Source organism: Strongyloides ratti (genome assembly GCF_001040885.1).
Source record: "Strongyloides ratti genome assembly S_ratti_ED321, chromosome : 1".
In the NCBI taxonomy this organism is placed as follows: domain Eukaryota; kingdom Metazoa; phylum Nematoda; class Chromadorea; order Rhabditida; family Strongyloididae; genus Strongyloides; species Strongyloides ratti.
In genome coordinates this window covers 10933383-10948737 of record NC_037307.1, presented here as the reverse complement: position 1 = coordinate 10948737, position 15355 = coordinate 10933383, and the positions used below count along the sequence as shown (strand labels likewise).

The 15355-nt window shown below is 26.3% G+C and overlaps 5 protein-coding genes across 5 annotated transcripts; all 5 read left to right on the top strand.

Annotated features, from left to right (window-relative positions):
• Positions 1-335: 335 nt before the first annotated feature.
• On the top strand, positions 336-1764 carry SRAE_1000335300 (BcDNA.GH02678; the record flags this gene model as incomplete). The annotated part of the gene is made up of 2 exons (XM_024650533.1): positions 336-465; positions 611-1764. The coding sequence occupies 2 exons, from the start codon at positions 336-338 to the stop codon at positions 1762-1764; spliced, it is 1284 nt and encodes a 427-aa protein (XP_024504301.1).
• Positions 1765-2047: 283 nt separating this feature from the next.
• On the top strand, positions 2048-2323 carry SRAE_1000335200 (Ubiquitin-like protein 5; the record flags this gene model as incomplete). The annotated part of the gene is made up of 2 exons (XM_024650532.1): positions 2048-2160; positions 2215-2323. The coding sequence occupies 2 exons, from the start codon at positions 2048-2050 to the stop codon at positions 2321-2323; spliced, it is 222 nt and encodes a 73-aa protein (XP_024504300.1).
• Positions 2324-2574: 251 nt separating this feature from the next.
• On the top strand, positions 2575-3569 carry SRAE_1000335100 (Cyclin-dependent kinase 1; the record flags this gene model as incomplete). The annotated part of the gene is made up of 2 exons (XM_024650531.1): positions 2575-3251; positions 3299-3569. The coding sequence occupies 2 exons, from the start codon at positions 2575-2577 to the stop codon at positions 3567-3569; spliced, it is 948 nt and encodes a 315-aa protein (XP_024504299.1).
• Positions 3570-4016: 447 nt separating this feature from the next.
• Positions 4017-4295, top strand: SRAE_1000335000 (Hypothetical protein; the record flags this gene model as incomplete). Its single annotated transcript, XM_024650530.1, has 1 exon — positions 4017-4295. One exon carries the CDS (start codon positions 4017-4019, stop codon positions 4293-4295), a length of 279 nt encoding a protein of 92 aa, XP_024504298.1.
• A 3375-nt stretch (positions 4296-7670) lies between these two features.
• On the top strand, positions 7671-14337 carry SRAE_1000334900 (CAD protein; the record flags this gene model as incomplete). The annotated part of the gene is made up of 2 exons (XM_024650528.1): positions 7671-8096; positions 8149-14337. The coding sequence occupies 2 exons, from the start codon at positions 7671-7673 to the stop codon at positions 14335-14337; spliced, it is 6615 nt and encodes a 2204-aa protein (XP_024504297.1).
• Between the last annotated feature and the right edge of the window lie 1018 nt (positions 14338-15355).

The following is a 15355-nucleotide window of genomic DNA, read 5'->3' as shown; positions in this document are numbered from 1 at the left end:
TATGAAGTATAATTTCCATCGAAGAAATTTATGTGGAATAATGTACCGATGTGTGATGAGTCAAGCAGGAAAAGACAAGTACGGTTTTTGTATTCTACACGATATTACAATGATGATCTTTCTAAACTTGTAGTTAGTAGTTAAACTTTTCAATCTAGTTGCGCAAAAATTGTTTAGAATTTCTAATCTACATAGCTTCATAGATTTAGTAATTTTCTCCAACCGCTTTACCAATAAATTTGTTTGTGATAATAAATATAATCAAACATATTTCAAAAAAATTATTTCATTACTTTTATATAAATACTATTGATTTTAGGTGATATTTCCCGAAAATGAGTAATTCAATTCAGAAGGCTATAGATCTAGTGACCAAAGCTACAGAGGAGGACAATAAAAAAAATTACCCTCAAGCATTGGCATTTTATCAAAATGCTGTTGAGTATTTTTTGCATGCAATTAAATGTAGGTTTTTTAGAGGGTTATGTTGTAATAATATGTAAAAATAATTCTCTATATCATTGAGAAAACAATTAAAAAATAATAATAAACAAATTTTTTTCATAACTTTAATTTAATCAAAAATTAATTTTCTTTCTTTTTCTTCTAGATGAGACAGCTGGAGAAAGGCAAAAAGAAGCTATCCGACAAAAAACATTAATATATCTTGAAAGAGCTGAAAAAATTAAAAATTTTATAAAAAATAATGAGAACAAGAAACCAATGAAGGAGGATAACTCTGATTCTGATTCAGAGGATGCACAATCTAAACAACTTAATAGTAAATTAAATGATGCTATAGTTATTGAGAAACCAAATATTAAATGGGATGATATTGCAGGTTTGGAAGGCGCTAAAGAAGCCTTAAAAGAGGCCGTCATTTTACCAATCAAATTTCCACAACTTTTTACAGGAAAAAGGACACCATGGAAAGCGATATTATTATTTGGACCACCAGGAACAGGTAAATCGTATATCGCGAAAGCTGTTGCCACAGAAGCTGACAATTCAACATTTTTTTCTGTATCTTCATCTGATCTTGTTTCAAAATGGCTAGGTGAATCTGAAAAACTTGTTAAAAATCTTTTTCAAATGGCTAGGGATAAAAAACCATCAATTGTTTTTATTGATGAAATAGATTCATTATGTTCCTCAAGATCAGATAATGAATCAGAAGCAGCTAGGAGAATAAAGACAGAATTCTTAAAACAAATGGATGGTGTTGGTGTTCATAACGATGGAGTTTTGATATTGGGTGCTACAAATATTCCATGGGGCCTTGATTCAGCTATAATACGTCGTTTCGAGAAAAGAATATATATACCTTTACCAGAATTAGAGGCAAGAAAAGAAATGTTCAAAATGAATGTTGGTTCAACAGTAAATACTTTAACAGATAGAGACTATAGAGAGTTAGCTGAAAAAAGTGATGGATATTCGGGAGCAGATATTGCTATTCTGGTCAGAGATGCTCTTATGCAACCTATACGTAAATTACAATCAGCAACACATTTCAAAAGAATTAGTGGTCCTTCACCAGGAAATCCTAATGTAATTGTTCATGATTTACTATCACCATGTTCCCCTGGTGATCCAGGTGCCATGCCAATGTCATGGACAGATGTACCAACAGATAAGTTAGCAGAACTACCTCTATCTATGAATGATATGCGAAGATCATTAATGAATACGAAACCAGCCGTTAATAGAGATGATTTAGTAAGATTAGAAAAATTCAAAGATGGTTATGGACAGGATGCTTAACTTCTATTATGATTGTTTATTAATTATTTATAAAAAAAGAAAAAAAAAATTCTTTTTAAAAAAAATTGTACAAATGCAATTAAAATATGTAGATCTTTTTTTATATAAATAAAACATTTTATAATTTTTATATTTACTTTACATATGCTTGAAATCTGTGCTTTGTTATTAACCTAATAAGACAATTTGTGGAATAAAGTATATTTTGTCACAAATTTAATATACAACTTTTTTTGCAAGTTTTGGAAAACAATTAAAGACTAGCCATTTTTCAAAAAAAAAAATGATTGAAGTAACGGTAAATGACCGTGTTGGAAAGAAGGTTCGTGTAAAATGTAATGAAACTGATACTATAGGAGATTTAAAAAAACTTATAGCTGCACAAATTGGAACTAGGTATGTTTTTAAAATAAAAATTGTTGATAAAAATATTAAATTTTTATTTTTTAGAAGTGACAAATTGGTTCTAAAAAAATGGTATACAGTTTATAAGGATCATATCACACTCCAGGATTATGAAATACATGATGGATTTAATTTTGAATTATATTATTGTTAAAGTAGTTTCTTCAAATAAAAGTTAATTGTTTAAATAAATTCTATTCTACATTAATCGACTTCATTTCTAAAGAAGTCTTGGCGCGAAAGTCTGCCCTTTTAATGAGAGCGCGCATTAACAAACGCATCGTAAAATCATCCTCTTTTTACTATAATAGTCATTCAATTGATATCTCTTCGAAAATGATTATTTACTTTTAAATTAATTTTCACCATTATTTTTCTTTGTTAATTTTCACATTCTTTTAGATCATGAATATGGAGAATAAGTCTCGTCTTGACGATTACCTTAAACTTGAAAAAATTGGAGAAGGAACTTATGGAGTTGTATATAAAGCTAGAGATGTTAGAACTAATGAACTAGTAGCTTTGAAAAAAATACGTTTAGAAGGTGAAGATGAAGGTGTTCCATCAACAGCTGTGCGTGAGATAGCCATGTTACGTGAATTACAACACCCTAATATTGTATTTTTAAAAGCTATAATTATGGAAGAGAAAAGATTATATTTGGTATTTGAATATTTAACAATGGATCTTAAAAGATATATTGATCAAATACCAGATGATAAAACTATGGATAAGTATCTTATGAAGAGTTATTTATATCAACTTTGTCAAGGTATGTGTTTTGCTCATCAACGTCGTATTTTCCATAGAGATTTGAAACCCCAAAATTTGCTTGTTGATAGTTCAGGATGTCTAAAAGTCGCTGATTTTGGTCTGGCCCGTAGTATAGGTATACCATTACGTGCCTATACACATGAAATAGTTACTTTGTGGTACCGTGCACCAGAAATTATACTTGGAGTCAGGAGATATTCACATGGTGTTGATACGTGGGCTGTAGCTTGTATTTTTGCAGAGATGGCTTTAAAAAGCCCACTATTTCATGGAGATTCAGAAATTGATCAGCTATTTAGAATATTTAAGTAAGTTTTTGTTTTAATGGTATTTTGTAAATAGCTTGTAATTACAGAATTTTGGGAACAGCAAATGAAGATTTATGGAAAGGTGTATCAGATCTGCCTAATTATTCTTCTACTTTTCCAAAGTGGCCTTCTAAAGAATTGGGAGAAGTTTGTAATGGGCTTATTGATAAAGACGGTATAGATTTACTAGCCAGCATGTTGATATATGAACCAAATAATAGAATTGATATGAAAAGAGCCTTGAAACATCATTACTTTGATGATTTGAATAAAAGTGCTCTTCCTGCTGGAGATTGGGATGGTGATCTTATTCTTTAAAGTACTGTACATTATCTGTTATGTACGCTTTTTTTTATATTTAAATATATACAACTTTCATTAAATATAAATTTTCATTTTTGGTTTATATTTTTATATGCAAAGTTTGCATATTTTTTCTTAATTACTTTCTTTTGTTGGTAACTGAAATATTTATTTGTTGATTAATGATAAGGTTTTTATTTGATAAATAAAACACATGGTATTTAAATTTAAAGTTTGATAGAAATATTACTTTTACCGAAAGGTTTTATTTTATAAACTTTAGGTCACCTGTTTATATTCAAAAATATTTTTGAATATAAAAAAAATAATCTATTGAGAAATTAGATTATGAAAAATTAGTGAGATTCAAATTATCTAATATAATTTTTCTATAAAATAAGACAGTTTTTTGTTACAAAATTAGTCACCTCCACTTTTGTGATTTCACCATTTACTAATACAATGACTTTCATGAATTCTTATTACGTCGGTGCTTCACCAGCCTATCAATCTCTTGGACTTAACAATGGATTTGCTGGATACCCTGTATCAGACTCTGGATTTTCAGGAAAACAGAGTGCTCAAGGATTCTCTTCCGCTGCTTCACGTCAATTAAACAGTGAACCACAAATGGCTACAGCTATCTCTTCTGAATCTCAATTTGCTGATTCATTTTATGCTGGAGCACACCCACAACACAACCACTATGGTCTTAGTGGATTTGCTGGATACAAATATTAAATTATATTTTTTTTTGATATATATTTTGTCTATTTTTTAATATTTGTGTGTTGATGATCACAGGACCATGATCACCAGGTAATAAAATTTTTGTAACATATGATATATTTTATTAAATATTTTTATTCTAAAAAATAGTTTATATTTGAACAATAATTTAATATTATTTACTATAAATTTTTTTTGGTCTTTTTTGAGTAAATAATGTTAAATGAATTTGTTGTTTTATCTAAAATTAGCCTTATTTTGTTTCCAAATTTTTATAACGTGCATGTTGTTTTTAAATTTTGTTAAATATTTTAAAATATTTATTAATCATATGTTAGTATTATCATAATGTTAGATTCGATACTTATCATCTACGTCATACTAAGCTAAAGCATGTGATATTTATTTAAAACGGCTAATAACCAGTAAAGGTGCAAGATAAATTTATAAATAATTTTATTTTTGTATATTATTAAAGTATTTATTAAAAATTTCATTTTTTTAAGCTATTGTTTTTTTTGTCAATTATTATTTATAATAAATATTTAAAAAAATATATTCAAAAAATTATATATAAAAATAAGATAATAAATTATGTCATTTAGAAGGTTTTTATGTCTTTTTCATTGTTACTTTTTTCATTGAATTATTGTCATTAAATTCAAAATTATAATTTTATTGTTAATGGAGCAACATATATCTATTAAACTTTGTTTCATTGTTTTGTTAACTAAACTTTGCCGATTTCTTAATTGTATAAATTATTTTATAATAAATTATTTTTTTATTTATTAAGAATAAATGATTTACAATTGTCTTTGTTATTCTAAATACTTATCCAGTTAAACAAAAATAATTCCTTAAAGTTAGAATTTTTTTTATTAAACTTATTTTAACATAAAATAAATTTAAAATGATATAAAAATCAAATTTTATTTGATGTTTTTTTATTCTTTCAAGTTTTTTTTTATGTAATACTTCGTAATGTTTTTTTCAATATCATTTAAATTTTTATAAATATAAAAGAAACAATTCTTTAATATTATAGTGTTAGATATTGTCTATTACCAAAATGTTTTTGGTTCATTTGTACTTTTTATTTTCTAAAAATATAAATAAAATGATTATAAATAACTTTAACTTTTTGAAACCTAAATTGTTAAATATTTATATTTCAAAATTTATGTACAATTGTATGTTAAATTTACATTTCATTAATAAAAAAATTTTAAACCAAAAATAAAATGATTCGGCAAATTATTGAAAATATTTATAAATTTTAATATAAACAAACAAAAAGCCTTTTTAAAATACCTATGAATACTAAAAATTAAATTGATATATTTTTAATCAAATGTTTAAAAAATTTAATCACACAAAAATGTATTACATACATATTTTAAAAGACAGGGAAAAAGTACTAAAAAAATTGTTCATTAAAAATATTTTAAATTTAGTATTTATCATAATAAAAAGAAAAAAAATTTTTTAATGATAATCATTTAAATGATTATATGAAAAACATATATATTTTCTTTCATTTTATTGTAAGATCAATTAATTATTTTATTTGTTTTTGATATTCTTACAAATTGTACTATATGAAAAATAATTGCAATGATAAAAGTTATTTTCGATGTACTGTATCATATCATTTCAATCTTTTGATAGTTAATTATAAAATCAAGTATATAAACATTATACTTATTGGTTTTAAATAATGTATATTATTTAAAATATTTACTTAAAATTTATAAAAATAAATTGATAATTTAATTGACATATTATAAATGTTTTAAAATAAAGTGATTGCTCTTTGTTGTTAATTTGTTACTTCAATTACAAATTTAAAATATTGTTTTATGGTCACAACTTTTTTGTCTATAATTTTATGTAATTCACCACAAAAATAAGATATTCTTTTTCTAAACATTTTTCATATATTTTTTTTATCTTATCAAATATTTGTAAGGTTAAAAAGAAAATTATGTTATCTAATTTGAAGGTTAATTTAATTTTCAGTATCTAATATTTTTTCAAAAAAAAAAAAAGGAAATTTCTTCTTATCAATATTAGTTGTCTAAGTAGTACATTTATTTGAATCGAGATTGTGTGTATAAAAATATATCTGATAGTAAAATTTGAAATTCATACTATATAAACATGATTTTTCAATTTCTATTGATCAATTAAAAAATAAAATATAAATATTTTTAAAACAAAATGTTAAGCAAGAAAGAAAATAATGTTTAAGTTGTATGATTAATTATGTAAAGATATTTGGACAGCATCTTCTTATTATAAGTACAAAATCACCGTGTTCTATAAATGATTAAAAATGAATCTTTGTTAAAGTACAAATTATATTGTATAAATAAATTATTAAAAACTACAAAGTACAAGTTAGGACTAATGTACTAGAAATGTTGTACTTTTATTAGTTTTCCATCTTAATTTTCAGCATTTCTTACTTTGCTTAAAAAAAATAAAAAAAAAATAGGTCTTTATAATAATATTTGATTAAATCTATTTTTTCTTTATTATATAAGATTTTATTCTAATTTTTTTTAAAGTTTTTAATGATTATTTTTAATTTTATAATAAAATGAATGATAAATTTTAATTATTTTATTATTGTCTTGAAAAGATTTGGACAGATATCTATTTTTTATAAATTTTTTTATTAATAAATTATACTTCAAAGTGATCCCGTTAAAATTATCTAATATATTTTGTATATGATTTCTTGTGTTTATACCTTGAATCTATAACAATTGTGTTGTGTTATATTAAAGTTTTTATAATTATTATATAATTTTGCCGCATTCAAACATTCTTATTGTATCAAACTTAAAACTTTTTTTTATTTAATGAAAAAGTATATTTATATATATAATAGATATAATAAGTGGCAATAAAAAATTATTTATAATATCTATTATTGTCTATAGTTATATCCTTTTCATTAAAAACATTCTTCAGCTGTTGTAATAATAATCAACTTAGTTATATTTCAACAGTCATAATATTTTATTTTACAACATTTCATGATAAAAGTAACTAACTATATTATATATTTGTCCCTCTATTTATTATTTAAATCAAAATACATATTGTATCTTGTCTTTATCTTAAGTTGACTTTTCTTTCTTTTTTTATTTCAAAGGCGGAGATTAATAAATTTTATAACAAGTGAATTATGCGATAAAAACGTTGTCATTGACCATACGTAATCTAAATTATGATAAAATATCTTGATAGCCTTTTCCTATCTTTGCTTTATCGTATAATATAATATATTAAATTAATATGCTTTAAATCTCCTTATAATTTAATTTTTTCAAATAATTTATTTTTACTATTTTTTTATAGTAACCGTTAAAGAAGATGTCTGCAACTCTTTTTCTTGAAGATGGAACAAAATTTAAAGGACAACTGTTTGGTGCACATACTTCTGTAACAGGAGAACTTGTCTTCCAAACTGGGATGGTCGGGTATGTTGAGTCATTGACTGATCCATCATATGCCAAACAACTTCTTACTTTAACTTATCCTTTAATTGGTAATTATGGTGTTCCTGATGAATCTGTTGTTGATCAGTATGGATTACCTATTGGAGGTTTTGAAAGTTCTAAAGTTTGGCCAGCTGCTTTGATTGTTGATCGTGTTTGCCCTGATGGAGAACATAGCCATCATGAAGCTGTTAGTAGTCTTAGTGATTGGTTAAAAAAACATGGTGTTCCTGGTTTAACTGGTATTGATGTTAGATGTTTAACAAAAAAAATTAGAGAAAATGGAACATTAAAAGCAAAAGTATGTTAAAATATTTTCTTTTTTTTTTATAAAATATTAAATTTATTTTTAGATTATTATGGATGGTGATCCAGAAGATAAACTTGATTTTGTTGATGTTAATAAAGAAAATATTGTTAGTATTGTATCAAAAGGAAAGGTACTTGAGTATGGTTCTAATACAATGGAAATGAAAATTCTTGCTGTTGATTGTGGTTTAAAATATAATCAATTGAGATGTCTTCTTGATCGGGATATTTCAATTAAAGTTGTCCCATACAATTATCCAATTGAAAAAGAATTAAAAGATTATGATGGTCTTTTTATTTCTAATGGACCTGGTGATCCATCAATGGTTGGTGAATTGATAGATAGACTTAAGTTAATTATTAAAGAAACAGATAAACCAATTATGGGTATCTGTCTTGGACATCAACTTTTAGCAAAAAGTGCTGGAGCTAGTACATATAAATTAAAATATGGTAATAGAGGTCATAATCAACCATGTACTCATCTTGATACTGGAAGATGTTTTATAACATCACAAAATCATGGTTTTGCTGTTGATGAAAATACTTTACCAAAAGATTGGGTACCATTATTTATTAATGAAAATGATAAAACAAATGAAGGAATTGTTCATGTTGATAAGCCATTTTTTTCAATTCAATTTCATCCTGAACATGCTGCTGGTCCTGTAGATATGGAATGTTTATTTGATGTTTTTGTTGATTCAATAAAATTATATAGACAAAAAAAATCATTTAATATTAGAAATTTAATTAAAGAAAAATTAATTTTTTATTCTAATTATAATAAAGGTGAACAAACAAAAGTTTTAATTCTTGGTTCAGGAGGACTTACTATTGGACAGGCTGGTGAATTTGACTATTCAGGTGCTCAAGCTATAAAAGCATTAAAAGAAAAAAAAATTAAGACTATTCTTATTAATCCAAATGTTGCTACAGTTCAAACATCTAAAGGATTTGCTGATCAGACATATTTTCTTCCAGTAACAAAAGAATATGTTACAGATGTTATTAAAAAAGAAAGACCTAGTGGTGTTTTATGTACATTTGGTGGGCAGACGGCACTTAATTGTGCTGTTGATTTATATAAAGATGGAATATTTGAACAATATGGTGTTGAAGTTCTTGGAACATCAATTGAAACAATTATGAATACTGAAGATCGTGAAAAATTTAATTTTGAAATTGAATCAATTAATGAAAAAGTTGCACCATCAAAAGCTGCTATAACTTTAGATGAAGCTATTAAAGCAGCATCAGAAATTGGTTATCCAGTTCTTGTTAGAGCTGCTTTTGCTCTTGGTGGTTTAGGTAGTGGTTTTGCAAATAATGAAAATGAATTAATAAAAATTGCTCAACAAGCTTTAGCTCATTCTAATCAAGTATTAATTGATAAAAGTTTAAAAGGTTGGAAAGAAATTGAATATGAAGTTGTTAGGGATGCTTATGATAATTGTATAACTGTTTGTAATATGGAAAATGTTGATCCACTTGGTATACATACAGGTGAAAGTGTTGTTGTAGCACCATCACAAACATTATCAGATTTAGAGTATAATGCTTTAAGAAAAACAGCTTTAAAAGTTATCAGACATTTTGGTATTATTGGTGAATGTAATATTCAATATGCTTTAAATCCAGATTCATTAGAATATTATATTATTGAAGTAAATGCTCGTCTCTCAAGAAGTTCTGCTCTTGCTTCAAAAGCAACTGGTTATCCATTAGCATATGTTGCAGCTAAATTAGCACTTGGTGATAATTTATCTAAATTAAGAAATACAGTTACTGGTAAGACAACAGCTTGTTTTGAACCATCACTTGATTATTGTGTTGTTAAAATTCCAAGATGGGATTTAAGTAAATTTGCTCGTGTCTCTACAACTATAGGTAGTTCAATGAAATCTGTTGGTGAAGTAATGAGTATTGGTAGAAGTTTTGAGGAAGCTTTTCAAAAAGCATTAAGAATGGTTAGTGAAAATTATTGGGGATTTTCACCATTTTTATTTGGTAGACAAACAACAGAAAATGACTTTACAACACCAACAGATAAAAGAATGCTTGCCATATCAAGAGCATTATATCGTAATGAATTTAGTCTTGAAGAATTATATCAATTAACAAAAATAGATCGTTGGTTTTTATATCGTATGAAACATATTATTGATATATATAAAAAATTACGTCAAACATTACCATCATTATTAGATAAAGAATTATTACTTCAAAGTAAACAATGTGGTTTTAGTGATCAACAAATTGCTAAAACTATTGGTTCTAATGAATTTACTATTAGAAAAATACGTCAAAATTTAGGTGTTATACCATGTGTCAAACAAATAGATACAGTTGCTGCTGAATGGCCAGCACAAACAAATTATTTATATCTTACTTATAATGGATTTGAAAATGATATTACTTTTAATAATAAAAATAGTGTTATTGTTCTTGGAAGTGGAGTATATAGAATTGGATCATCAGTTGAATTTGATGCTTGTTGTGTAGGATGTGTTAATGAATTAAAAAAACTTGGATATAAAACTATTACTGTTAATTGTAATCCAGAAACTGTTTCAACAGATTATGATATGTGTGATAGATTATATTTTGAAGAGGTATCATTTGAAGTTGTAACAACAATATATGAAATTGAAAAAAGTAAAGGTGTTATTCTTGCTTTTGGTGGTCAGGCACCAAATAATATTGCATTATCATTATCAAAAGCTGATTTACAACAAAAAATGAAGATTTTTGGTACCAGTCCACAGAATATTGATATGGCTGAAGATCGTTTTAATTTTAGTAGACTTCTTGATAAACTTAATATTGATCAACCATTATGGAAAAAAACTGAAAATTATGAAACAGCTGTTGAATGGTGTAAAAAAGTTGGTTTTCCATGTCTTATTAGACCATCATATGTTTTATCTGGTGCTGCAATGAATGTAGCACATAATGAGGGTGATTTAGCTAGATATCTTAAACAAGCAGCTATTGTAGCTAAAGAACATCCAGTAGTTGTTTCAAAATTTATTAATGAAGCAAAAGAAATAGATGTTGATGGTGTTGCTATGGATGGAAAATTAATAGCTATGGCTGTTAGTGAACATGTTGAAAATGCTGGTATTCATTCAGGTGATGCAACTCTTGTAACACCACCACAAGATTTAAATGAAACAACATTAGATAAAATAAAAGAAATAGCCGCAAAAATAGCTAGTGCATTAAATGTTAATGGTCCATTTAATTTACAATTAATAGCTAAAAATAACAATTTAAGTGTAATTGAATGTAATTTAAGAGTATCAAGAAGTTTTCCATTTGTCTCAAAAACATTAAATTTTGATTTTGTTGGTCTTGCTACAAGAGTTATGATGTCTGATGATAATTTAATTTTAAAACAATCTATTAAACCAGTAAATGTTATTTTTGGTAAAAATAAATGTAAAAAAGTTGGTGTTAAGGTACCACAATTTTCATTTTCAAGATTAGCTGGAGCTGATGTTATACAAGGTGTTGAGATGGCTTCAACAGGAGAAGTTGGTTGTTTTGGTCAAAATCGTTATGAGGCATATTTAAAAGGTCTTATTTCAACTGGTTTTGTTGTACCTAAAAAAACTATATTCATTTCTATTGGTGGATATCATGGAAAAGATGAAATGTTAAATAGTGTTGAAACTCTTGCTTCTCTTGGTTTTACTCTTTATGCTTCAAAAGGTACAGCTGATTATTTTCAAAGTAAAGGTATTAATATTCAAGCTATTGAATGGCCATTTGAAGAAGACTCTACAAATGAAAAGACAGGTGGTGTAACAAAAAATGTTAGTGATTTTTTGGCTAACAAAGATATAGATTTAATGATAAATTTACCAATAAAAGGTAATGGTGCTTATCGTGTCAGTGCTTTTAGTACTCATGGATATAAAACAAGAAGAATGGCTGTTGATAATGGTATACCACTTATTACAGATATTAAATGTGCAAAATTATTTATTGAAGCATTACGTTTAGAAGGATGTAGACCAAGTGTAAAAAGTCAAATAGATTCAATAACTAATGCTAATATTCGTAGATTACCTGGACTTATTGATGTTCATGTACATATGCGTGAACCTGGTGGTGAACATAAAGAAACATGGTATACTGGAACAACAGCTGCATTAGCTGGTGGTATAACAACTGTTCTTGCAATGCCAAATACAAATCCTTCATTAATTAATGAAGATATATTTAATATGGTTGAAAGTATTGCTTCAAAATCAGCCGTTGTTGATTATGGACTTTTTATTGGAGCTACTGTTGATAATGCAAAAATTGCAGCATCTCTTTCAAGAAAAGTTTGTGGTTTAAAGATGTACTTAAATGATACTTTTTCAACATTAAAATTGAATAATATTTCTGATTGGACTAAACATTTTGAAGCATTCCCAAAAAATAAACCTATTGTCTGTCATGCTGAAAAAGAAACTCTTGCTGCTGTCTTGACTGTAGCTAATTTAACAGGACATTCAGTTCATATATGTCATGTTGCTAGAGAAGAAGAAATTATGTTAATTAAAGCTGCTAAAGATAAAGGATGGAATGTCACTTGTGAAGTTGCTCCACATCATTTATGGTTAACAGAAAATCATTTACCATGTGGAGTAAAAGAGGTTAGACCAAAGTTAGGTAGAGAGAAAGATATTGAAGCATTATGGAAACATATATCATACATTGATTGTTTTGCTACAGATCATGCACCTCATACTTGTCAAGAAAAAGAATCAGAAAATCCTCCACCAGGTTTTCCAGGTGTTGAATATATGTTACCACTATTTTTAACAGCTGTATCAGAAGGTAAACTTACTTTTGATCAATTAATTGAAAAACTTTCAACAAATCCAAAAAAAATTTTCAATATTATTGATGACGAAACTACATATGTTGAGGTTGATTTAAATGAAGAATGGGAAGTACCAAAGAATGGTGGTTATTCAAAGGCTAACTGGACGCCATATGCTGGAATGAAATTAAGAGGAGCAGTTAAAAAAGTTGTCATTCGTGGTGAGGAAGTTTATGTTGATGGTAAAATATTGGCAAAGAAAGGTTTTGGTAAAAATATTATACTTCATAGTGATAAATTATTAATGAGAAATCATAATTTACAAAGAGTTTTTGAAAGAACCCCTTCAACTCATTCATCATCAGCTGAAGAGGAATATATTGAAAATTTCAAACGTTCAGAATCTATTAAAGAAGATGATGACTCATTTTTAGGACAGAGTATTGTTGATGTAGAAAGTTTAAATAAAACAAGAGTTCATCTCATAATGACATTAGCTGAAAATTATCGTCAAGATATATTTAGAAAAAAAGATACTTCAGATGTTCTTAAAGGATTCCGTATGGCTTCAATATTTTATGAACCTTCAACTAGAACAAGTTGTTCATTCCAAGCAGCTATGTTACAATTAGGTGGTAGCGTTATTAATGTTGATTCACAATCATCATCTGTAACAAAAGGAGAAAGTTTAGAAGATACTATAACTACGATGGGTAGATATACTCATATTATAGTTCTTCGTCACCCAGAAATTGGTTCAGCACAAAGAGCTGTCAAAATTTCTGATATTCCTGTTATTAATGCTGGTGATGGTGCTGGTCAACATCCAACACAAGCACTTCTTGATCTTTTTACTATTCGTATTGAATTAGGTACTGTTAACAATCTTACAATAGCTTTAGTAGGAGATTTAAAAAATGGTAGAACTGTTCATTCATTAGCTAAGATTCTTTGTGTTTATACAGGAATAACATTACATCTTGTTTCACCAACTCCTGAATTAGGAATGCCTGAAGAAGTAATGAATTATCTCAGAAAATATAGTAATTTTACGATTAAAATATTTAATGATCTTGCTGAAGGAATAAAAATGGTTGATGTTGTCTACATGACACGTATACAAAAAGAACGTTTTGCTTCACAAAATGATTATGAAAATGTTAAAGGAAAATTTGTACTAACTCCAAAATTACTAAATGAATCAAGATTAGATAATGATGAAGCTGAAAAAATAAATGCTTTTGGTCCAAATCGTGAACTTCCAATTGTAATGCATCCACTACCAAGAGTTGATGAAATATCAACAGAACTTGATTATGATGAAAGAGCTGCTTACTTTAGACAAATGGAGAATGGAGTTTATGTTAGAATGGCACTTCTTACTTTATTGTTAAAAGGATGTAATTTCTAAAACATTATCCTATATATATATAGAAGATAAATAAGTTGTGAAAAAGTATTTTTTTTTTGTCATTTTAATATTTAATAAACCTTTCTAAAATAAAAAATTCTCTGATAATAATGAATGTAATTATTTTTTCAAAATATAATTTTTTTAATATTAGTATTGCAGCATAAAGTGCAAAAAAAAAAGTAACATTATAATTTGATTCAAAATTGTCATTCCAAGTTTTTGAAGTGATATTTATTCTAACGATAAAAAAAGGTTGGAGAAATCGTTTTTGATTTAAACTTTTTGAAAATAAAAATTTCTAAACAAGATATAAATTTTTAAAAAAAGATTTTCAAGAATGATCTTGAACATGGAATATATTGTTTTTATCATTATTAAATAGCATGCGCTACGCACACACTAGTTTTTAATTGTTATTCTTTTTTTTAAACTATCTATTTGTAAAGTTTACGTTTATTTTTTAAATTTCACTTTTATAATACAATAAAATTGTAATGTTTTCAAGACTGTTCTAATTAATTTTCTAGTTAGATTATATTCTATACCAGATAAATCAATCTTTTCATTTATCAATTATAAAAATGTTTTAATTACCAATAAACACATAAAAGTTACTGAAGACTAAACCATAAATATAGAAGGTTTTTATTAAGATAAATAATTTGACGATATTTTCACAATCGAATGATGGTTTTCAATCATTTTTAAAATAAAAAAAATTATGATAAAAGATTAAGTACCAAGAAATACTCAATATTGTATCTTAAGATGTGTTGACAATCTGAAGAATATTAAAACATAGACTACATTTAAAAAGTTGAAAAAAGTCAAATGCGAGAAAATTTCGCACTTCTAAAAGCTTTCCAACTTGAGTTATTAGTACGTGCTTGAATACGTTTATCAAGTAATAATTCTCATCATATCTCAAGTTTGAAAAGTCCTATAAACATAAGACCAACTTCAATAAATTTCTCGTAAAATTCTAATTTAGAATAAGTATCTTAATTTAAAAATT